General features: G+C 42.3%; 1 protein-coding gene across 1 annotated transcript in view; it reads left to right on the top strand.

The window, feature by feature from the left end:
• Positions 1 to 23771, top strand: part of PTPRA (protein tyrosine phosphatase receptor type A) — a 206262-nt gene that overhangs the window by 148919 nt on the left and 33572 nt on the right. Inside the window, exons 5-10 of the mRNA XM_077478003.1 lie at positions 4654 to 5028; positions 7584 to 7607; positions 11523 to 11607; positions 16224 to 16297; positions 19903 to 20039; positions 23511 to 23601. Coding sequence (XP_077334129.1) covers positions 4654 to 5028; positions 7584 to 7607; positions 11523 to 11607; positions 16224 to 16297; positions 19903 to 20039; positions 23511 to 23601 — 786 coding nt within the window. The remainder of the gene's footprint in view (positions 1 to 4653; positions 5029 to 7583; positions 7608 to 11522; positions 11608 to 16223; positions 16298 to 19902; positions 20040 to 23510; positions 23602 to 23771) is intronic.

Genomic DNA, 23771 nt, shown 5'->3' with positions numbered 1-23771 from the left:
AGAAAAAAAAAATCGAATTAGATAGGAGAATAATTAGTTAAAGCTGATTAGGGCACGTTAAGGGTTAATAAGAGGTTAAACAGAGGAACATTTAATTAATAATAATTTATAAAATAGAAATGAACCAAAACAAATCAGCAGGAAAATATTTAAATAGGAGGAGAATATTTAGATAAGGCTGATTAGCATACATTAAGGGTTAATAAAGGGTTAAACAGAGGGAGATTTTTAAAAACAAAAAAGTTTTTTTTTATTTTTTTTTACTTGACAGGTTATTGTCACTTCAGCTGTGGAAGGTTTTACCCACTTCCTGACCAGGCCATTTTTTGTGTTACGGCGCTGCGTTGCTCTTACTGGCAATTGCGCAGTCGTGCAATGCTATATCCAGACCCAAATGAAATGTCTTCTTTTCCCCACAAATAGAGCTTTCTTTTAGTGGTATTTGATTTCTGTGGCTTTTATTTTTTTTTTGCTATAAAAAAAAAAAGACAGACACTTTTGAGTAAAAAAAAACCCAAAACAACTTTTTTTTTTTTTTTTTTTTACTTTCTGCTATAAAACATTCTCAATAATGAGTAAAAAAAATCTAATTTCTTCATCGATTTTTGGGCAATTTGTATTGTGCTACATATTTTTAGTAAAAAAAAATAAAAATCCCAAAAAGCATATATTGATTTGGTTTGTTCAAAAGTTGTTATAGCGTCTACAAACTATGGGATATATTTAGGGACTGTTTTTAATTTTTTTTTTTTTATGTTTTTACTAGTAATGATGGCAATCGGGGATTTTTAGCGGGACTGCGACATTGCCATGGATAAATTTGACACTTGGTGGACACTTTTTTTGGGGACCAGTGACACCAATACAGCGATCAATGCTAAAAAAAAAAAAAAAAAAAAAAATAATGCGCTGATGCTGTATAAATGACACTGGCAGGGAAGGGGTTGACAGGTGTAATCAAAAGGTTAACTGTGTTCCCTATGAGTGTTTTCTTACATGAGGAAGAGACACATCTGTGTTCCTAAATAGCAGGAATTACAGTAGACCCTCTTCCTGTCTGACAGAAGGACGATCTGCCTTGTTTACATAGACGGACTGTCCTCCTTTCTCTCCAGTGAGTGCAGGACCTGCTGATTGGCTCCCGCTGTATCCAATCACAGCGGGAGCATAGCTCCAGCGGCACTTGTGCCCCAGAACCATGCACGAGAGCCGTGCATGAGAATCGCTTACAGGTACATGATTTTGCACTTAAGGGCCACCCTGCGGCAGTGTAGGACAGTCCTTAAGTGGTTAAACTGACTTCATCTGCAGATCAAAGTTCATTCGTTTGAAAAAAACAAAAAACAGTAAGATACAGAAAGAAACCATTTTTGTTTTGGCCCTTTAAGCTGAGTGGCTGAGCAATGTTGTTGATAAACATTGCTCGGCTGCTTATTTTTTTACTCCAATTGGCAGGAGTTTGTTTACACTTCAGCTGTCAACAGGGGAACCCCACTGACAGCTGAATGAGTGGAGCGGGAGGGGACATCCCCCCCTCCTGCCGCTCTGCCCAGGTCTCCCGTCCCACCGGAAGACCGGAGCGACCATCCGTCACGTCCACTGGCTGTGTGGAGCCTCAAACGAAGTTGGAAATTACTTTGATTGGGTCTCTGATGTAAAAACATGGAAGTGATGTCACAATGTCACTTTTTTTTTACTCGGCTGCCAATGGTGCAGATTAAAAAAAAAAAAAAGTCAGTATTCCAAAATGCAGATTTTGCCATTTTGAATACTTTTGAAGCGCAGAAGAGGGGTTTGGGGTCCTTAAAGAGTATCTGTCACCGCCTATTACTGTCACTAGGAATGTTTACATTCCTTGTGACCACAATAAAAGTGATCAGATTTTTTTGTAAAATAACAAAAAAAGGGGGGAAAAAAAAAGTTAAAAGCGCCCCACGAGCTCATGCACCAAAAAACGTGCATATGTAAGTAACGCCCGCAAATGTAAATGGTGTTCAAATCGCACATGTGTGATATCGCTGTGATTGTTAGAGCGAGAGCAATAATTCTAGCAAAAAAACTCCTCTGTAACTCTAAACAGGTAACCGTTAAAAATATTTAAACGTCGCCTATGGAGTTTAAGTACTGTAGTTTGTCACCATTCCATGAGTGCATGCAAGCGTAACATGTTGGCTGTCTATTTACTCTATTTAAAATCGTTTTTCACATTATGCAAAAAACTGGGATAACTTTACAGTTTTCTTATTTTTTAATTTAAAAAAAATAAAATTTTTTCCCAAAAGATTGCGCTTGAAGGACCGCTGTGCAAATACCGTGTGACATAAAATATTGCAACAACCGCCATGTTATTCTCTAGGGTCTTTGCTAAAAAAATAAAAATAAAAAATCTAATATTTGGGGGTTCTCATTTATTTTCTAGCAAAAAAAAAATGATTTTAACTTGGAAACAACAATCGTCAAAAATAGGCTTGGTCATGAAGTGGTTAACACAAACCGTTTATCAAGCACATTTTCAGTAAAAAATAATTTTAAGTTAATTTTGGTAAATTATAAAAAAGAGGTTGTGCTGAGTAGATGGATACCAAACCTGTCAAGCCTTGAAGTCCTGTGCTCCATGGAAACGATGACCAACTTCAGTACCCAAAAGTCTTCCATAGGTGATGCTTTAGAAGCCCCTATGGGTCATCAGTTTTTATCCGAATTTTTGCTTTAACTGCAGCGTGCATTGTGATATGCAACACGTGTAATACAGTTGATGTTTTTGTACATAGGATCTCGAACGTGTTTGTGTTTGTGTGTGTGTGTGTGGGTACAGCCCGAAAATGTATATATTCTTTATTTTTTTTAGCACTTGATAGAGTGTGGTTCTCACTCCATTAGCTTCTTCCACTACCACAGAGGTCGGGGCAATGTGACATTTGAACCCAGAAGTGATGTAATGCTGTCTGCTTCTGGCATATGACATAAGTTGGCAGCTAAAGGGTTAAATAGTTACTGTCTATATATGATTGTGCATTGCTTGTTAAATGTTACAGCAAAGCTCAGATGTTTAGTTCTTTTACTGATTACTAGTCTAGCATGAGGAAAGAGGAAACCTCTCCTATGGCTTAAAATACGGAGGTGATTTGTAAAAGAAACAGCAGGCTTGTTTAAAGCTGCTACTCAGGAAGTGGGTCCTGAGACCCAATTGGCTGGGAGACTTAGGACGGCACTGATCGACGCCATCCATCTCCCGTGCAGGGCAGGTTTGTTTGCCCTCTCCAAAACAATATTGAGCACCAGCCACCACTGGTTGGAAGATTAGTGCCCCATCATTGGTATCAGTGGAAGGAATCGTGCCCCATCATTGGTATTGGTTGAAGGTATAGTGCCCCATCATTGATATTAGTTAAAATAATGGTACCCCATTATTGGTATTAGTTGGAATGGTATTAGTTGAAGGAATGGTGCCCCATAATTGGTATTGGTTGTAGGAATAGTGTCCCATCATTGGTATTGGTGGGAGGAATGGTGCCCCCTCATTGGTATTGGTTGAAGGTATAGTGCCCCAGTATTGGTATTGATTGGAAAAATGGTGCCCCATCGTTGGTATTGGTGGAGAGAACGGTACCCCATCATTGGTATTAGTTGGAGCACTATTCCTCCAACTAATACCAATGATGGCTCAATATTGCTCCAACTAATACCAATGATGGGGTACCATTCTCTCCACCAATACTAATGCTGGGGCACCATTCTTCTAACCAATACCAATTATGGGGCACCATTCCTTCCACCAATACCAATGATGGGACACTATTCCTACAACCAATACCAATTATGGGGCACCATTCCTCCAGCTAATACCAATGATGGGGCATTATTCCTTCCACCGATATCAATGATGGGGCATTATTCCTTCCACCGATATCAATGATGGGGCATTATTCCTTCCACCGATATCAATGATGGGGCATTATTCCTTCCACCGATATCAATGATGGGGTATTATTCCTTCCACCGATATCAATGATGGGGCATTATTCCTTCCACCGATATCAATGATGGGGTATTATTCCTTCCACCGATATCAATGATGGGGCAATATTACTCCCACTAATACCAACGATGGGTCAATATTTCTCCATCATTGATATCAGTGGAAGGAATAGTGCCCCGTCATTGGTATTAGTTGGAGGAATGGTGCAACATAATTGGTATTGGTTGGAGGAATAGTGCCCCATCATTGCTATTAGTTGGAGGAATAGTGCCACATCATTGGTATTGAATAAAGGTATAGTGCCCTATCATTGGTATTAGCTAAAGGAATAGTGCCTCGTAATTGGGATCAGTGGCAAAAATGATGCTCTGTTGATGCCCATTGGGGGATGAATAGTGCTTCAAGGGCCAGGTAAAGGAAAGAAAAGGGCCACATCTGGGTTAAGGCCACAGTTTGGAGACCACTGCTCTATAGTTAGTGTATCAAGTAAGCTTTTGTCACCCTAGAACATGAAGTGTAATACTAGTAGAATCTCAATCACTAGCTGGTGCTGACTATCATAGGAAAGAAGTATGCTCCTCATCTCCATCATTTATTCCACCTTCTAAATACACCTCACAGCATCTTGTGCAGAAGTTAGAGCCACATATTAATACATTCCTTTGTCTGTTCAGTGTCTCCCACCATAGCACCTTTGAATATTACGTCCGGTCCAACGCTACACATCCTCAATGTCCAACCCAGCACAGACAGCAATGCCGGAGCCGACCCCAAGCCGACACAAGCAGTCACCACCACTCCGCTGGTTATCTTGGCACCTACAATCAATGCTACGTCCCCCATCTCCACGCACATCCCTGCAAGCAATGACTCGGACTTCAGCAATCACACGCAGCTTGACAACTCCACTGCCACCCCAGCCACTGTTAATGTCAGCAAAACCAGCACCCCGGTGCCACCTATCACCGATGCAAAAACAACCAGCGGGGACATTCCGGAAGAGATGACAACTCTGGAATACTCGTCTGAGGAAAGCATCACACCATCAGGTAGGGCGATCATTATGTAATCCCTCCCATGTGTTCCAGCAAAACCTGCGTTCAGAAGTGGCAAAGAGGACGGCCTCCTCTATTGCTGTGCACAGCAGCACTCAGACACTAGGAGGGAGGGGCATTATTCTGAGTAAATATGGGCTCTCAGACAAAGCTGGCACTTCCTAGAAGAGCACAAGGAGAATTGGGGTAACCTCACTGGTTTGCCGCTGCTCGTTCGTTTTCCAGTCACAGTTTGAGGCAGGTCCTAGACCAGGTTGCATAGCTTAAAGTGGTTATAAAGCCTTAAGGTTTTTCACCTTAATGCATTAAGATGAAAACCCCTCTGTGCTCCCCCAGACCGCCCCCTTTTTTTTCTTACCTGAGCCCAATCTCAGCCAACGATGTGCACGAGCGGAACCGCTCCAGCCACTTTTGCTCTCCTCATTGGACAGATTGATAGCAGCAGGAGCTGTCACTCAAAAGCTGTAACACACGAGCAGTGGGCAGGGCCGAGTCCCGCTGTCTGCCAGTGGAAGAGCAGAGGCCTGGCGTGCTGGTGGGGGACCCCAGTAGATCCGTGCTGCTCTGTACAAAATCATTGCATAGAGCGAGGTACGTATAGGCATGCATGTTAAAGATTTTTTTTTTTTTTTTTTTAACGTTTAACCACTTTAAAGTAGAATTCCAACCTAAACCTATTTAGTCTTAAAAATGTAATCTGGCGGCGCTCGTCCCGCCCCCTTTCGAGGCAGCTAAAATTGAAGTATTGGCGTATAACACGCACACTGTATTTGCACCCGATTTTCAGGGTGAAAAGGTGCGTGTTATACACAAATACGGTAACTGAATTTCCATGGTCTGTGTACTGTGGGAGACCGGATATAGTGAATGCAGGGTCCTGGGTTTAGTAACACTTTAAACACTGACAGGGGTGATTAAAATTATCCACTTTTATTTATTTTTAAAATCCTTTATCTCAAAGGGAAATAAAACTGTTTGCTGTAACTGATTATAAAGTGTGAGCTGAAGTCTGGCTTTAATTTGTTTAGTGGTTGTAAATCCAGAAAAAACATCTAATACAACCCCCCCAGACTGACAATGGTGCTGTCTGCTGTTTTCCTCCAGAGTTGTATCTCACTAATACAGGAGGGGTATTATTGGTCAGATCACCAGGTGAAAACAGAGGGGGGAAAAGCCTAAAATAAATAAATAAAATGAAAAAACTATTGCAGCCACCATGTCTAATCTGCAATATATTACATTTATGGTTTTGGGTTTAACACTGCGTTTAAACAATATGTTCTCCTTCACAAACAGTAATACAATCATTTCATGGAGTCACGAAGGGGTTTGGGAAATGCGGAGTCTTGGACAGCGTTCCTATAAATGAGGTTGTTCTAGCTGTCTCCACATAGGGTGTGGACTCTGCTCCCCCCTCCCCCGTGTTGTGCTCTGTGCTATGAGTATGCATGCATGGAATGTCAGAATGAACACGGATAAATACATGAAAGATTTTTCCTGTCAATTCTCCATCTCCTCGCCTTGTGTAAACATGCAGAACAGCTGAATTGTACTCGCATACCTTTTGTAGGTAGTCATGTTGTGATTGCCTTCTCACAATTCTGGCAGTCTACAATGTTGTGAACTTCTGTGTCACGTTCAGTGGTCCCGGGCATGTGAGGGCCACACAGGAGCCAGCGCTGGGGATCCAGGAGGGAAATGCTTTTAAAGTGGACCTTGTACAAGTCTGACATATCAGTGTGCAGCAATAGTGTCGCCATTTTATAAAAAAAATAAAAATCCAGCCCAGAGACTTTTCCTAAACTGAGATTATAATGTCAGTCTGCTGCAGGCAGCGGAAAGCATTGCATAAGTCTCCTCTGTCCCGGTGATGGACTGTACATTGTTACTTTGTTGCAAGTCACAAGGTTGAGAGGTTAAAAATGTTTGATACTAGATTCACTTTAAAAAACGTATATGTGAACCCTCACCTTATAAAACAACCCATTCTGTTTAAAGCAGAGGGCCACCCTAAGATTAAAAATTACATTAACATTCTTCAAAAAAATATAAATAAAATGTGAAAAAAAATATTTTTACTTACCAGAAATGCCTGTTGCTAGGCAGTCTTCCTAATCTGCCTCTTCCTATTCCGCAGTATTGCTCCTTCACTTCCTCCTCTTTGGCGAGCTCCCTTGTTGTCTTCTGGGATGTGTGTGTCCCAGAAAACCATAGGGCCATTCACAAAGTGCTGCGCGACTAGCGCATGCGTAGTAGGAAACGGACAGTGAAGCTGCAAGGCTCCACTGCCTGTTTCCCTTAGTTAGGATGGCGGCACCCGATCCGATGGACGGATCCGCCTCGGGGGGCTTACATCGCGGGCTCGCTGGACAGGTAAGTGCCCTTATTTAAAAGTCAATAGCTACAGTGTTTGTAGTTGCTGACTTTTTTTTTTTTTTTAAACGGCTGGACCTCCGCTTTAAATATAAATTACAAAAAAACAAACTTTTTGCATTTTGCCCATTTACCGGATTTTCATGGAAATGATCTTTAAATTTTTTTTCTTGCAGACCCAGCGCCGGAAGGCCCCCAAGGTTTGTACCAGCATTCAACTTCAACTTTAACCCTTTTGCATACGTTGAATCGATTGTAAAGAGATTTTTTTTAAAATATCAAACACGTCAGACATACCTGCTCTGTGCGGTGGTTTTGCACAGCCCCGATCCTCCTCTTCTGGCGTCCCCCACTGGATTTTCTGTCTCCTCCCCCTTTCTGAGTGGGTGTGTTAGATCCTGAGCCTCCCTCTGTGTGTCCAATGACATGCACAGTGCTGCTCGGCCCTGCCCCAACTCCCTTTTTACAAGCTGTGATTGACAGCAGCAGGAGCCAAGGGCTCCTAGAAAAGAAGACAGGACTGAGCTGTGAAAACCATCAGAAGCACAAATGGCCTACAGGTATGGGCAGAGCATAAATGCATATTTTATCAATTGGATTTGTTTAGTGTTATGGAATGGTGTTCATGGACTCCACAGGGAATTTTTTTTTCATTTTTTTTTTTGGGTTTTTTTGTTTTAGTAGTGAGCTATCCCTTGAGGTTCCACTCACATTAGCGCGTTTCCACACGATTTCCAGTGCAACTTTATTCCGACTTTACATTATCAGGACCGATCTGAACGGGTTGCCCTTGCAAACAAAGAACTGCAACTTGTCATGTCCAAAGTCACACAAGTGTGAATGGGGCCCTTAAACTTTTAAACACTTTTTGTTTTGATGTACCTGAAATGTGTTTAGCTGATTTAAACTAAAAGATCATTTGGTCTTTTTACCATTCCCTATTCTATCCCAAACATCAAAAGGAAGAAGATTCTGTTACCTTAACCACTTCCCGTCCAAGGTTTGTCCAGGGACGTCCTTGACTTTGCAGCTGTATATCTGAATCATGCCTGCAGCTACAGACATCATTCAGATATTGGCTTTTTCAGCTGGCGATTCCCTACATTCAAGAATGATCACAGCGGCTGTTCCTCCGTTTGATCGTTCTTACGTGCGGCGGGAGGGGAAGCCCCCCTGCTCCCCACGGTGCTTCTACCGACTCACTGCTTCCATCGGTGAGTCGGAGAATGGATCCGCCGACCCCAGATGGTGATCGTGAACCATCTGGTCTGCCGGAAGTCTCTATGATCGTTCGGAGGCCGGGCGCGATGTTGTGACTTCATGTCCGGCCTCTGCATTCAAACAAATGGTGCTGCCTCGACTGGGAATGCTGCGATCCTTCTTTTTTTTTTTTTTTTTTTTATTTCAGGCTTCCCAGCCTAGAGGTGAGATGGGAGGTCTTATTGACCCCATATCTCACTGTAAAGAGGACTGATGATCATGCCATATTCCTATTACAAGGGTTGTTTACATTCCTTGTAATAGGAATAAAAGTGATCACTTTTTTTTTTTTTTTTTTAAAGTGTGAAACAAAAAAAAATAAAAGTCAAATTAAAAATAAAATTTTAAAATGTCCCCGTATGCTCGTATGCAAAGAGAACGCATACGTAAGTCCCGCCCACATATGAAAATGGTGTTCAAACCAAACACGTGAGGTATCGCTGCAAACGTTAGAGTGAGAGAAATAATTTGAGCCCAACATCTCCTCTAACTCATGTAACCAGTAAAAAATTTTAAAGCATCGCCAATGGGGATTTTTAAGTACCGAAGTTTGGCGACATTCCACGAACGTGTGCAATCTTGAAGTGTGACATGTTGGGTATCTATCTACTCGGTGTAACTTCATCTTTCACATGCAAAAACATTGGGCTAACTTTAATTTTTTTTTTTTTTAGCATGAAACTTTTTTTCCTTGAAAAAAGTGTTAGAAAAGTTGCTGCACAAATACAGTGCGAGATAAAAAGTTACGACTGCCGTGTTCTCCAGGGTCTTTGCTAAAAAAACATGTATAATGTTTGGGTGTGATTTTCTAGCAAAAAAATTATGAATTTTACATGTAGGAGAGAAATGTCAGAATTGACCTAGATGGGAAATGGTTAAAGTATGTTAATACAGTACAGTGCTTGTGCTGTGTAATTTTGCCCCCTGTATCACCTGAAATACCTGGCTGATCCTGCTTGGTTCTTCCCTCCCCCTTGTAAACTGACCATGGTTTATCATGGTTGCTGAACCCTGACACTGTGGTCGGTTTGTGCCTCCATCATCCGCAGCTCTCCTGTCTGCTCTCCCTCATCCTCTACCTCCTCCCCTCCCTGCGTGTCAGCTCTGTCCACTCCCCAGCCCTCTTCTCCTGCTACTATTGTAACGCAATGACATTGCTAAAATCCCTTCTGTTACATTAAATAATGTCCTCAGGATATGTGTTTTTTTTTTTTTTTTTTAATGCCGCTGTGTACCTCATTTCATAGCACTCATCAGCGCTCACGTGACTGGCTGCCTCTCTCCTCCTCCTGGCTGACGTCAGTATAGGTTTCTCAGCCCCACCCACTGTAGCTGTCAGATCCAGAGAGGACAGAGGCAACCGGTTATGTGATCGGCACTATGAAATTAATAGACAGCAGCATTAAAAAAAAAAAAAAAACAGACACATGCACCAGGGGGACATTATTTAATATAGCAGAGGGGATTGTAGCAATGCCATTGAGTGGCTTAGCAACCACTTTAAGGTCCTGTTGCTTGTCATAAAGCACCCCAACGCATCTACCTAGTGCAATGTGGAAAAGTGCACTACCGTGGGTTGCACGGCTGAAAATGGTGCATTAGGAAGTCCGTTCAAGTCAATGGGTTGCCTTAATAAGATACACATTAACATGCATGTGCAAAAACAGTGCAACAGTGGGAAGGGTTCTAATTATTTAAAGGATCTCCATGTCTCCAGTCATGTAAAAGTGGAAGGATTAAAACCATAACATTGGCGTATGTCAGTTCCATCTTGAGTTATAGGATATTTAAAAATTAAAAACTTGGCTTCCACCAGGAGCTTCCCAGTTTTGCTGTAAATCAGGTGCAAAAAAGGTGATGACACTGACTTAATATTTTTCTGGGTGTCATGCACGCGGTTTCTCATATTCTTGCCAGTTGCAAGGAAAAAGACTTTCAGTAAGTACAGTAGTTGTATTTCTCCTGAAAGAAAAATGGTATTTCAGTTCTACTGATCAGGGACAGATTAATCGGGCCCCAGGCAAAGTGGCAGGTTTGGTTCCCCTATCTCTTTCATTGACATCAATTAAGATTGCAATAGGTACAGAGAAGCCACCCCATTTTCACTGTTTTGTACGAACGTGACCCCATCAAACATCAACTGCCTACAAATGCATCATTCCTTATGAAGTGGTGGGCAGTTGCACAGCTTTGACTGAGTACACTAGCGTCCCTTGGTTGCCGCAGGAGTATGAAGGTTGTAGCTGGGCCCCTGGGCCATCCTCCATGCCCTAGGCCAGAATATGCATTAGCAGACCTCCAGCTGTTGCAAAACTACAAGTTTCATCATGCCTCTGCCAATGATTGTCATGCTTGTGGTTCTGCAACAGCTGGAGATCCGCTAATTGCATATCCATGCCCTAGGGCTCTTGCTTAGGTTGCCCGGTGTATGACCGGGCTCTTCCATCGAGAGAATCTCAGTGAGCGCACATACTATATATATATATATATATATATATATATATATATATATATATATATATATATATAATAGTATTATGAAGTCTGGAAGATGTGAATCCAGAAGTGTATATATGGAGAGCTGCCTGTTAGAATAGCCCAGCAGCTGATCACAAGTTCCTTACTTCAGCACTCCCGACAATGCCCCATTGTTCTTCGTGCCGCGGCTCCCAGTTCTCCAGTACATAGACTGAATACATTTTCTTGCAATTTCAGTGAAGAGACGTGGATGTCTTTCTCTCTCATCGCAGTTTTGTGTATTATGCCAGAAGTCTTCTTTCTATACATCAGGGATATGGTGTCACCGTTCTTCGTCTTGTAAATTACTTTTTTTTTTTTTTTTTTTGTAATTTCAGATGAAACGCCCATTATCGCAGTCATGGTGGCGCTCTCTTCACTGCTCATCATTGTCTTCATCATCATCGTCCTCTACATGCTGAGGTGAGTCTTCTAAGAAGCACCATTCCCTTTAACACTTGGTGGAGGTTCGGTTTGTATGGCTTCATTCATTAAAGAAATAAAATAACATCTTTGTTACACAATATGGCAAACTGTGAACACTTGATCATCCAAAGCTCTGGCCATTATTAAGGAATTGTTTGCTCCATTCCCCCCCCCCCCCGGCACCCATACTAACTACCCTGTAGAAGACAGATGCGTATATTTGCCTATTCTCGGGGTGTCATGGTGCGGTCACGTGATCAACTTCCATTGGTCAACTTCATGGAAGAGGCGAGAGCTCTGGTAATGGATTTAATGCCTGGATGGTGAGGTCACCCTTAAGGCCCATACACACGGTCGGACTTTTTGACAACAAACATGCAAATTAGCTGTTTTGGAGCAACATCCGACTGTGTGTACGCTCCATCGGACAAACTTTTTCTGTTTTCATCGGACTTTTGTTGGCTGTGCGAACGGACAAACTTTCTGGCAACAAAAGTCCGATGGAGCAAAGTCCGACCGTGTGTACGCAAAAGCATCGGACTTTTGTACAAGGTACAAACACGCATGCTCAGAACCAATGCAAAAGATCAGACTACAATACAGAAGTTCACCAAAGGTGGCGCTGGAGTCATTGAACGTCCTCTTTTGAAGCAGCGTCAGTACGTTGTGACGTCATTACGTTCGTGTTTGTTATCAAAAAGTCCGACCGTGTGTATGCAATACAAACTTGTGGACCACGCCCTTTGTACAAAAGTCCACGGAAAAGTTTGTACAAAGTCCGACCGTGTGTATGAGGCTTTAGACTTACTATGGAGCAATAGCTGTCGGCTTTTCCTCCTCTCCCCTGAAGCCAGCTGTGGAGAGACGATCATGTGAACGTACTGGAGCTCCCTGAGAATAGATGAGTATATGTATCTTCCTTCTGCAAGGTAGTCCATATGGGAGTTAGGAGGGTCAGAAGTTTAAAGCTTAGTAAAAGCCTGGACTTTTATAACCATACCCTTCATTGGAAACACCTGAACTCCGAATTTGGAGAGGTGTGCACATTTTTCTGTATAATGTGGGGGTGCCATGGTCAGTTGTCCACGAACCTTAGGCCACATAGTGTATACGTTTTATGAATAGCTGTAATCGACATGAAGCTCATTAGATAGGACAGCCTTCCAACCTGATACACCAGCTTTCACAGAGAGAGACCAAAAAGATGAAGCGTACTTTTAATGTTATAACTACTCCATTATAACTTCAAGAGTTGAAATTTGTATTTTTACAGAAACCCATTTATTTCAGGTACTTATCTAGTGCCCTTAATTTACACAGATCTTTACATATAAATTGTACAACAATCTCAACAGTCCCTGCCCTCAAGTATCTTACAATCTAAGGTCCCTAATTTACATTCATATGTATACTAAGATCAATTAACTTACCAGCATATTTTTGGCGTGTGGGAAGAAACCCACACAGGGAGAACATGCAAACTCCAGACAGGTAGTGCTGTGGTTGATATTTGAACCAGTGACCCAAGGTCAGATAGTTTGTGTTTTTTTCTTTTCTTTTTTTTTTTTTCTTTTTGTCATGTCAGACCTTGACTCATAGGCCTGCATAAGACAGTGCAGCACAATTAAAGTATTCACCTTTATAGAAAAAAACTGAAAAATTTAAAGTTGAACCGTGCACACCGTACAGCCTCCCCACCCAACTAAGGTAGTCCAAGCTGGAATAATGTAACGATGTAAGAAAAATCATACTGTACCTACACCTAAGCTTTAAATGTATAGTGTGTCAGTCTGTTATCAGTCTCTGGACTCATAGCTGTCAGTGGCGACTGGTGCTCATAATTTTTGGGGGCCGCAAACAAACTGAAAAATTCTGGAAAAAAACCTCAATAAATTGCACATTCGCTGTGCCCATGAAACGCTCCCACTGTGCCATATCATATGCTGCCAGTGTGCCCGTCGTCTGTACTTGCCTGTCTCGGTTGGACAGCTCCTCGATGTCTTCTCCTGTCTTCTCTTCCTGTCCTCTGCTATGATTGGATGCCTGGCATCCAATCAAAGCACCTGTCATTTCAGCCAATCAGGTGAAGGGTAACAGATCCAAGCACCTGATTGATGGAGAGGCGTTTTAGTGTTAGAAAAGTGAAGATTCATTTGCTTTTCTAACACAGCTGAGTGACCTGCGAGCGCACAGCATTGCGCTCGCAAGTCACCTTTTTTCACGCCTATTAGAGCCTGTGGCTCTAATCAGGTGCTTCAAATCCCCCCCCCCGCTGTAATTCAGGTGCCCTGCACCCGAAAAGGGCCCAGGCTCCTGAATAGGGGGTGGCAGCGGCGGCCATAGATAGATTCATGCAATGCATGAGTCTATCTATTGGTGCTAGGGGGGTGGCAAAAGATAGAGGGCGGCACCCGTGCGCCCTTATGGATGCACCGTCACTGATGGTTGTACTGCTAATGGCAAGTTCAATTATACTCACTGGTGAACACACAAATTCATATTTTCTGTGAATGTGCCCTAAACAGTAGACTGGGTTTAGTTTCAGTGTAATCCCTGTCTTTTTCTTTTTCTTGACCTCATTGCATGCATCTGCAGACCTCAGATCAGCTACAATCTTGGTTGGGTCTGATCTGAGGTCAGCTACAAGGATCAAGTGGGTCATCCCCATTTCCTGCACCCTTGGGTGTGAGATCAGCCTCAATTCATGCAGCTTCAGACCTTTATATCAGTCACCATTTCTGCACCGTCACACCTCAGCTCCGCCCTGATTCCCAGATCAGCCTTAAACCCGGCACCTTCAGAAGGGCAGGGGTTTCCGTGCAATTGGAAACTGTGCCAGCGAGTTATCAGTTTGTTTAAAGAGTGTAAAAGATTTATTATTCATATGATTGACTTCCCAACCTTCTGCTCGACCTCTGTGTGTCACAACTTGGAATCCATCCTTTTAGTTTGAATTTCACAAACAGCGGAGACCCTCCCGGGTCTGAGTATAGTGTTTACCAAGTCTCTGCACTAATTAGCTTTTTCTTTTCTTTTCATGCTTGGATTAGTCTGGAATACCAATACTGTATGTGCCGACTGTTCCCTCCACCGTTCTAGTAATCTTCATTATACAGAAGTCGGTCCTCAAGGACTTCCAGTCGGCTTATCTTTTCACTGATGAAGAAAAGACGTTTTAAAGGGAGGATGGGGGACATACTCTGTTAAAAGGCATCAGCTCATTAAGAGAACCAGTCTAATGAAAATAAAATAGATGGCAATTCCCACTTGATTTTAAAGCTGCAGGTTTCATAACTGTCATCCTTCTTTCACTATTTGGGGGTTTCCACATTTGCAACAAATATGCAGCCGTTGAGCTGTTGTGTTCTGACAGCGGGACAGCCCCTACCCCAGAACACTTGATCATCACACTCTGCCATTGGCTGAGAGCACTGATCCAGTGTTGGTCGGCTTCTGGTTTTTCAGCATGCTCATCCGACAGAAGCCGGCTAAACCAACATACAAGCAGGACGAATGTCGCGGCCGGTGTGTACGGGGCTTAAGGCTGCTTACTAAATGCAAACCTAGTCATTGTTGTAAAATTCAAGCTGTGCACCACCCCTTCTGCTTCCCTATATTGGTACTTTAATGTGTTGGGAGGGTTCACTATAATGTAGGGACACGAGTACCAGGGGGTCAAGATGAATGATGCCATCAGCCTGCTAAAGGAAGTATTTCCTCCTGTACCCCATTGACCAGCCTGTACATTGTAATGTTGTAGCAAGTGACAAAGTGGGAGGCTGCAGCCAGGGTGAAATGTGTAAAACATTTGTGGAAACGGCCAAAAACTGCACAGGCACCAAGGTTTATAGTGTTGTCAACGCTGAATCAGCATATCGGTTCAGGAAGTAGGTAGTGACCCTGAATGATGACTGAATAAAGATGGCTCGTACTGTGATTTATGGAAGAGTTAAGAGAAGTATGACCCAAGTGTTCTTTGGGCCATTCTTCTCATCTGGGGCACAGGAGTGCATTTAGTTCTGTATTCCTGTGACCCAAATTCAGCCCACAATGGGCTAAAGCCTGCTGTCAACTGATGTCGTAGAGCTGGCCCAGGCTCTGGAGAGATCCCAACAAAGATCTGACTGGCAGCTACCTCTCAGTACCCCTCTGAGAGCCTGTGCCAGCCATTCCCACCCCATCCACAGCCTGGCGTTGGAGGGGCTGAGCAGAGAGCCAGTGACTGACAGTTATCACACTCTGCTCAATGAAGGCCGAGGACTTGGCGATCAGCAGTCATGTATTTACACAGTTTTCAGTTATGGAGCCGGCGGGGGACAGCTGCAGCATCGGACTGATGCTGCAAACACATAGGTGAGTATGTGTGTTGTTTTTATTCTGACATCCCACACTCCTCCTTTAAAATATACCTGGAAGTGTTAACGTTTTGACATTATTTAGCAAGCATGTGCTTGACATAAAAGCATCTATCTGATGCTAGGTCTACTATAACATGAAAGAGGCACAGTATCTGATCCTAGGTCCACTTTACAAAATGTAGAAAGTGAAAACAGTGATATATTATCTTATCATATGTGTTGTGACATAAACTAACCTTCAACCTATGTTTATAGGTTTAAGAAGTACAAACAAGCAGGCAGTCACTCCAACTCTTTCCGGTTGTCCAATGGCAGAACAGATGACATGGGTAAGTGTCAGAGCCATCACACTACACACAACGGATTGGGTTTAATTTATAATAAACATTGAGCACTACAGGCTATCAGCACTGATCAGGTTGTTGTACCTGTCCTTTTCCTCATCTGTGTCCTAGGCATCTTGTCTCCTGTATACAAACTGTCATTTTGTTGGTATTGAATACTTTTAGATTTGCTGTGTGTTTTGTTTAAGTCTGCTTTCACACTGATCAGTTATTCTGACGTTTTTGTTTTACCAAAAGCTGAAGAAAAATACATGACCATTAAATCATATAGAGCTCTTCACACCAGTCAGTTGCGTTTGAATAAGTCCTGCTTGCTGTATTTTTGATGTGGTTAAAAAAAAAAAACACGACTCCAAAAACGCACCTCCCTATTGAAATGAATGAAAAATGCGGCAAAAACACACCTGTAGTTGCGTTTTTGGAGTTGCATGACCTTTTCCCCACAGGTGCAAAATGCATCAAAAACGCATTTTCGTTTTTAGCACGTTTTTGCCATGGAGAGGTGTGAAAGCAGCCAAACTTTCGCATTGCCTGATGTCCTATTGCACAAACATGGTTTTACATATGAGTATATAAATGTCATAAAAATCTTGTGATTTCCTTAACCAAATCAATTCTTACCAATCACTAGAGCACAGTTCCCTATATTTATTAAAGGGAAATTTTTGTGGTTTTGGGGCAGGTTGTTTTCGTTTATTTTTTGCAATTTGTTCAAAAGAAACAAAAAAAAAGAAACTTGTGCATCTAAACCAAAAATAAAAAAAATTGATATATTGCAGTTTACCCGTCCTTCGATGTGGTCACCAAACTTTCTAAACAAAAGGCCAGTTTACTGGGGCTGGACTGTCTCCAGTGAGAGTAAACTATGTATCAGGCTTGGTGGTCAGTGGGACTTACCAACTTTTTTTTTTTTTTTTTTATTAGTGGGAGGAATAGTGCTCCATCATTGGTATTAGGTGGGAGGAATAGTGCTCCATCATTGGTATTAGAAGGGAGGAATAGTGCTCCATCATTGGTATTAGGTGGGAGGAATAGTGCTCCATCATTGGTATTAGGTGGGAGGAATAGTGCTCCATCATTGGTATTAGGTGGGAGGAATAGTGCTCCATCATTGGTATTAGGTGGGAGGAATAGTGCTCCATCATTGGTATTAGAAGGGAGGAATAGTGCTCCATCATTGGTATTAGAAGGGAGGAATAGTGCTCCATCATTGGTATTAGAAGGGAGGAATAGTGCTCCATCATTGGTATTAGGTGGGAGGAATAGTGCTCCATCATTGGTATTAGGTGGGAGGAATAGTGCTCCATCATTGGTATTAGAAGGGAGGAATAGTGCTCCATCATTGGTATTAGAAGGGAGGAATAGTGCTCCATCATTGGTATTGGGTGGGAGGAATAGTGCTCCATCATTGGTATTAGAAGGGAGGAATAGTGCTCCATCATTGGTATTAGGTGGGAGGAATAGTGCTCCATCATTGGTATTAGGTGGGAGGAATAGTGCTCCATCATTGGTAATAGGTGGGAGGAATAGTGCTCCATCATTGGTATTAGAAGGGAGGAATAGTGCTCCATCATTGGTATTAGAAGGGAGGAATAGTGCTCCATCATTGGTATTAGGTGGGAGGAATAGTGCTCCATCATTGGTATTAGGTGGGAGGAATAGTGCTCCATCATTGGTATTAGTGGGAGGAATAGTGCTCCATCATTGGTATTAGTGGGAGGAATAGTGCTCCATCATTGGTATTAGGTGGGAGGAATAGTGCTCCATCATTGGTATTAGGTGGGAGGAATAGTGCTCCATCATTGGTATTAGGTGGGAGGAATAGTGCTCCATCATTGGTATTAGGTGGGAGGAATAGTGCTCCATCATTGGTATTAGAAGGGAGGAATAGTGCTCCATCATTGGTATTAGTGGGAGGAATAGTGCTCCATCATTGGTATTAGAAGGGAGGAATAGTGCCCCATCATTGGTATTAGGTGGGAGGAATAGTGCTCCATCATTGGTATTAGGTGGGAGGAATAGTGCTCCATCATTGGTATTAGGTGGGAGGAATAGTGCTCCATCATTGGTATTAGAAGGGAGGAATAGTGCTCCATCATTGGTATTAGGTGGGAGGAATAGTGCTCCATCATTGGTATTAGTGGGAGGAATAGTGCTCCATCATTGGTATTAGAAGGGAGGAATAGTGCCCCATCATTGGTATTAGGTGGGAGGAATAGTGCTCCATCATTGGTATTAGGTGGGAGGAATAGTGCTCCATCATTGGTATTAGGTGGGAGGAATAGTGCTCCATCATTGGTATTAGAAGGGAGGAATAGTGCTCCATCATTGGTATTAGAAGGGAGGAATAGTGCTCCATCATTGGTATTAGGTGGGAGGAATAGTGCTCCATCATTGGTATTAGGTGGGAGGAATAGTGCTCCATCATTGGTATTAGTGGGAGGAATAGTGCTCCATCATTGGTATTAGGTGGGAGGAATAGTGCTCCATCATTGGTATTAGGTGGGAGGAATAGTGCTCCATCATTGGTATTAGGTGGGAGGAATAGTGCTCCATCATTGGTATTAGGTGGGAGGAATAGTGCTCCATCATTGGTATTAGGTGGGAGGAATAGTGCTCCATCATTGGTATTAGGTGGGAGGAATAGTGCTCCATCATTGGTATTAGGTGGGAGGAATAGTGCTCCATCATTGGTATTAGTGGGAGGAATAGTGCTCCATCATTGGTATTAGGTGGGAGGAATAGTGCTACATCATTGGTATTAGAAGGGAGGAATAGTGTTCCATCATTGGTATTAGTGGGAGGAATAGTGCCCCATCATTGATATTAGAAGGGAGGAATAGTGCCCCATCATTGATATTAGAAGGGAGGAATAGTGCCCCATCATTGATATTAGAAGGGAGGAATAGTGCTCCATCATTGATATTAGAAGGGAGGAATAGTGCTCCATCATTGATATTAGAAGGGAGGAATAGTGCCCCATCATTGATATTAGAAGGGAGGAATAGTGCCCCATCATTGGTATTAGAAGGGAGGAATAGTGCCCCATCATTGGTATTAGTGACAGGAAAGCACCCCACCATTGGTATCAGTGGGAGGAATAGCCAATGATGGCACCCCATCATTTAGTATTAGTGGGAGGAATAGCACTCCATCATTGGTTTTAATGGTAGAATAGCACCCCATTATTGGTATTGGCAGAAGGAAAACCCACCTGTCATTGGTATTAGTGGGAGGAATGGTGCCCCATTGTAGATATCAGTGGCAGTAATAGTGGGTGCCCTTTTGTCGGTGGGAGAAATAATTCCCCACTGTTGGTGTCAGTGATAGGAAGGTTGTCTCAAACTTCATATCTGTGGGAGGAATAATGTTGCAAGTGCCAGATAAAGGCAAACATAGGACCACATCTGGCCTGCGGTCCACAGTTTGGAGATCATTGATATAGTCAATGGAAATCTTTCCCAATGGTCATGGCAGGTGAGCAGAGCTGGGAACTTTGGTAATATGATCACAGCACCTGAGTACCACAGAAATGAAATAGATGAGATGGCCAACTAAACATTTTTCTGTTTTTATTTATTTTTTGACAGAGCCTCAAAGTATGCCACTCCTAGCAAGATCTCCCAGCACCAATCGCAAGTACCCGCCGCTGCCTGTCGAGAAGCTGGAAGAAGAGATTAACCGAAGAATGGCAGATGATAACAAACTGTTCCGGGAAGAATTTAATGTGAGTCTTAAATACGTTTCCATGTAAACTGTACTGGGGTTCAAAAGCAAGCTCACTTGTTCAAGAACTGCCTTCTCTGTATGGACACTTCAGTGAATAAACCCATTCATACTGGATGTCTCCTTTTTTGGTTGTGGAGGACAGAGACTGATTCTCACCAAGCTTCTCTGGAGCCCTGGTGGAAAGCTCTTTAGAATACCTTTGGAATACCTCTCACTGTCTTACCGCTAGTTTTTAATCACCACCTTTCATGTTAAACCTTTATTAAGGGTGCTCCATGATACATGGTCATAGTTTCCCATGCCCAAACGGGCTCCCCCCTTACTGAACCCAGGTGTGCTTGAGTTTTCTAAATCTGTGTGGCTGTGCATATCTCTTGCCACAGAGCTGACTAATTCAGAGATTTGTGACTTCAAGTGCCATCTGACACCACTGCAGCGGGACTCATAGAATGACCATCGATGATCCTCCAACCCTGTAACTGAAGGTCCCTTTACCTCTATACAGACCTGTGTCTGGAGAGATAATCTGTGGTTCTAATGCTTTGCTGACTCCAGTGCAAAAAAATAAGTGCTCATTTTATTTAAAGTGGTTTTAAAAGCAGAAGTTTTTTTTTTACTTAGAGTGGTTGTAAAGGCAGAAGGTTTTTTTTACCTCCAAATTAAAATGAAAGTCCTGCGAGCCTCCACTAGCCCAGTGCCTAATTAATACCACAAATCAGCTGCAGGCCTTAAACACGTCTCATAAAATTGTGCAAATGTAAATTGCTAAGATATATAAGCTGTGCAATAAATCAGGTGAAAACCAAAGTGCGTACCAGAAAAAAATGAATAAATCAAATGCATACAGTAAACAACAATCATATAACGTGACATCAGTGCCAAACTAATATGTATAAATAAAATATATATAAATGAATAAAGTGCTCCTGTGCAACAAATATATCACTTATGACTGTGTCCAGTGGGTCATGAAAGACAACAATAATCCCAATTTCACTGAATTCAAAAAGTGCTTCTGAGCATAAAAGTGACTTCCAGCAGTAACAACAACGATCCCACTTTCACTGAGTTCAAAAATGTGCTCCAGTGCATATATGTGACTTCCAGCTATAACACTGTAAACATACTCAAATTCCCATGTGATAAAGATTGCTATATTGGTGCTGCAGACCATGCAATAATGTCCTTTCTCCGGTACCCCCCTAGGTATTGAATGCTCACCTCAGAGCGTGTGACTTAGCAATTACGCTCAGTCAATATACACGTGTGAACCACCCCTGGGCTCTGTACTGGTACCGGGATCCTGGACTCTTCAATGCAATGTCTCGAGAATATAAGGAATAAAAGAACTCGATAGTGTAATATCATTTTAAAAGGTTTATTAAACAAAGCAAACCCGCCCCCATCTGGGGTACACATATACCAGGTGCGCCAGTACACCACTCATGTCAATCGTGAAACGAGTATACCGGACTGATATCGGGGTGGAACAATATAACTATGCAAGAAAAATGATATCTAAACTTAAGACAGATGACCTGCCTGAAGTACCGTCCTGGCCCCTCCCCAACGTGTGTCGATACCTAGATGACGTATCTTCCTCAGGGGGAATTCTGAGAAAAATATGTCATCCCGGTATCGACACGCATTGGGGAAGGGCCAGGACGGTACTTCAGGCAGGTCATCTGTCTAAGTTTAGATATAATTTTTCTTGCATAGTTATATTGTTCCAGTTTGAACTAATGTTAGTATGCCTATCTCAGATCTGGCTAATCCCTGTGAAAGCCTTAGGTCAACATGGTGGTCTCCGCTACTACAGTGATGGCAGCAGACTTTCTGGTCCAGTGCCAAGCGGCTGCCCTTCTGCGTAGTTCCCACAAGAGGGCGCACTGCTGCCATTCAGAGAACACCTTTTTTTTTTTTTTTTTTCCAATGAATGCAAGACTTTTCTGTTTGATAACAGAGGGTGGGGAAGGTGACGTCATGATTTGCATGATTTTGAACACGCCACTCAATTTGCTTCTCCTAACTATGAGGATGCTGGATTAGCCAGGATCACTTTATATGCCTTTGAAACCATAGCCCACAGTTTTTTTTTTTTTTTTTTTCTTCTATACTACAAGACCCTCTCTGCGCAAGGTGGAGATTATGAAATCAGCCACACACATCTCCACCTCACCCAATCGCGGAATTCTTTGTATTTACTGAAAAAAAGAAAGGGATGCCATTTTCTGAATGGTGGCTGTGTTGAGCCACAAGTGACCCCCTGAGCTTACTATGAAGAAGGGCAGCCACTCAGCACTGGACCTGGGAGACTGCTGATATCACTATAGTAGCAGCGACTTCTACAGTGATTCGCAGCTTCCACAGGGATCAGTCAGTTATGCATTTAGAAGTGTTTTTTTTTTCAAATAGTCAAAAATTAAAATCGCCTGGAAATGAGACGCAGCGAAACGTCCTTTACCTTGTTTACACGAGTTTACAAGCTGTTACAGGCATTTGGCATTTCAAATGCTTCTGAACATCCGTCCTGAACTGATTTATTTTTTTTGCTTTCCAAAAAAATGCTTCTAAACTCATCTGTCTATAATAAACTATAAACAACCCTGTGTACATGGACTGATAAGATAACATAGAGGAGAGTTCAGGGGCTGCTGAAAAAAATGCACAACTGCTCCTAAACATCCATTTAGGAGCAGTGTGCATGAGGCCTTAGGTATTTTTTTTTTTTAAATACACATTTGAAAAAAATACTTTTCCAGTCATTTTTCACAGTCCCCCCTTAGGGCTCATGCACACTGCAGCTCAAAGAAGCGGCTCCTTACAGGCTTTTGAGCTTTTTTGAGCTCTCATATTTTTCTGCCTAGAAAATCCCCTCCATGTTAGCTAATATGTTCATGCACACTTTAGCTTTTTCAGGAGTTTACAGGCATATGTTCTTATAGGCAGGAAAAAACCCACCAAACGTGCATTTTTAGAGGCGCTTTCGAGCAGAAAAGACGCCTAAGTGCCCAAAAAGTGCGAAAAATCACGAATAAGTGCCAAAGGTGCTCAAAGAGGCTTGAAAACAAAAACAAAAAAAAATGGAAAAACGAGTTAAGGGTAGAGTTTGTGAAAAAAAAAAAAATAAAGCTTATGTGCAAAGACGCTCAATAAATAAATGCAAAAGAGCCCAAAAAAGCACAAGCTTCTTAAAGCTGAAATAAAAGCTCAAATGCCTAAAAGCAGCTTTTTTTTTTTTTTTTTGAGCTGCAGCGTGCAATGAGCTTTTAGTTCCGGGATCAGAATAGACGAAATTCACTAACGTGACAGCATGTCGATACCTTTTAAATGATGATCAAGGATTTCCCTTCTGTTAAATGTATTTTTTGTCGGAAGTCTCTGCTTACTTGCATGTGACTGTAGCGTACTAGCGCCACTTAGAGGACATTTGGGGTATTCTCTAACCTGCATGTATTTCTGTCTGTAGGCTCTACCAGCCTGCCCTATCCAAGCTACATGTGAAGCTGCCTCAAAGGAAGAGAATAAAGAAAAGAACAGATATGTCAACATACTGCCCTGTAAGTGCTCATCTACATTGTGTATAATCATTTCTGAAAGACAAATAGTTCCTTGTGTACTTTTTATACTTTTTATACAAAGTAAGCTTTATTGTAAAAAAAAAAAAAAAGATAATTAAAGCTGATTTGCCTGCCTGACGTAAACCTGTAAAGAGATCCTGCAGATCTTT

The sequence above is a fragment of the Lithobates pipiens genome, unplaced genomic scaffold, assembly GCF_037356315.1.
Source record: "Lithobates pipiens isolate NorthernLeopardFrog02 unplaced genomic scaffold, aLitPip1_a1.2 Scaffold_13, whole genome shotgun sequence".
Taxonomy (NCBI): domain Eukaryota; kingdom Metazoa; phylum Chordata; class Amphibia; order Anura; family Ranidae; genus Lithobates; species Lithobates pipiens.
Note: the sequence above shows the minus strand (reverse complement) of the source record. Positions and strands in the feature narration are given on the sequence as shown.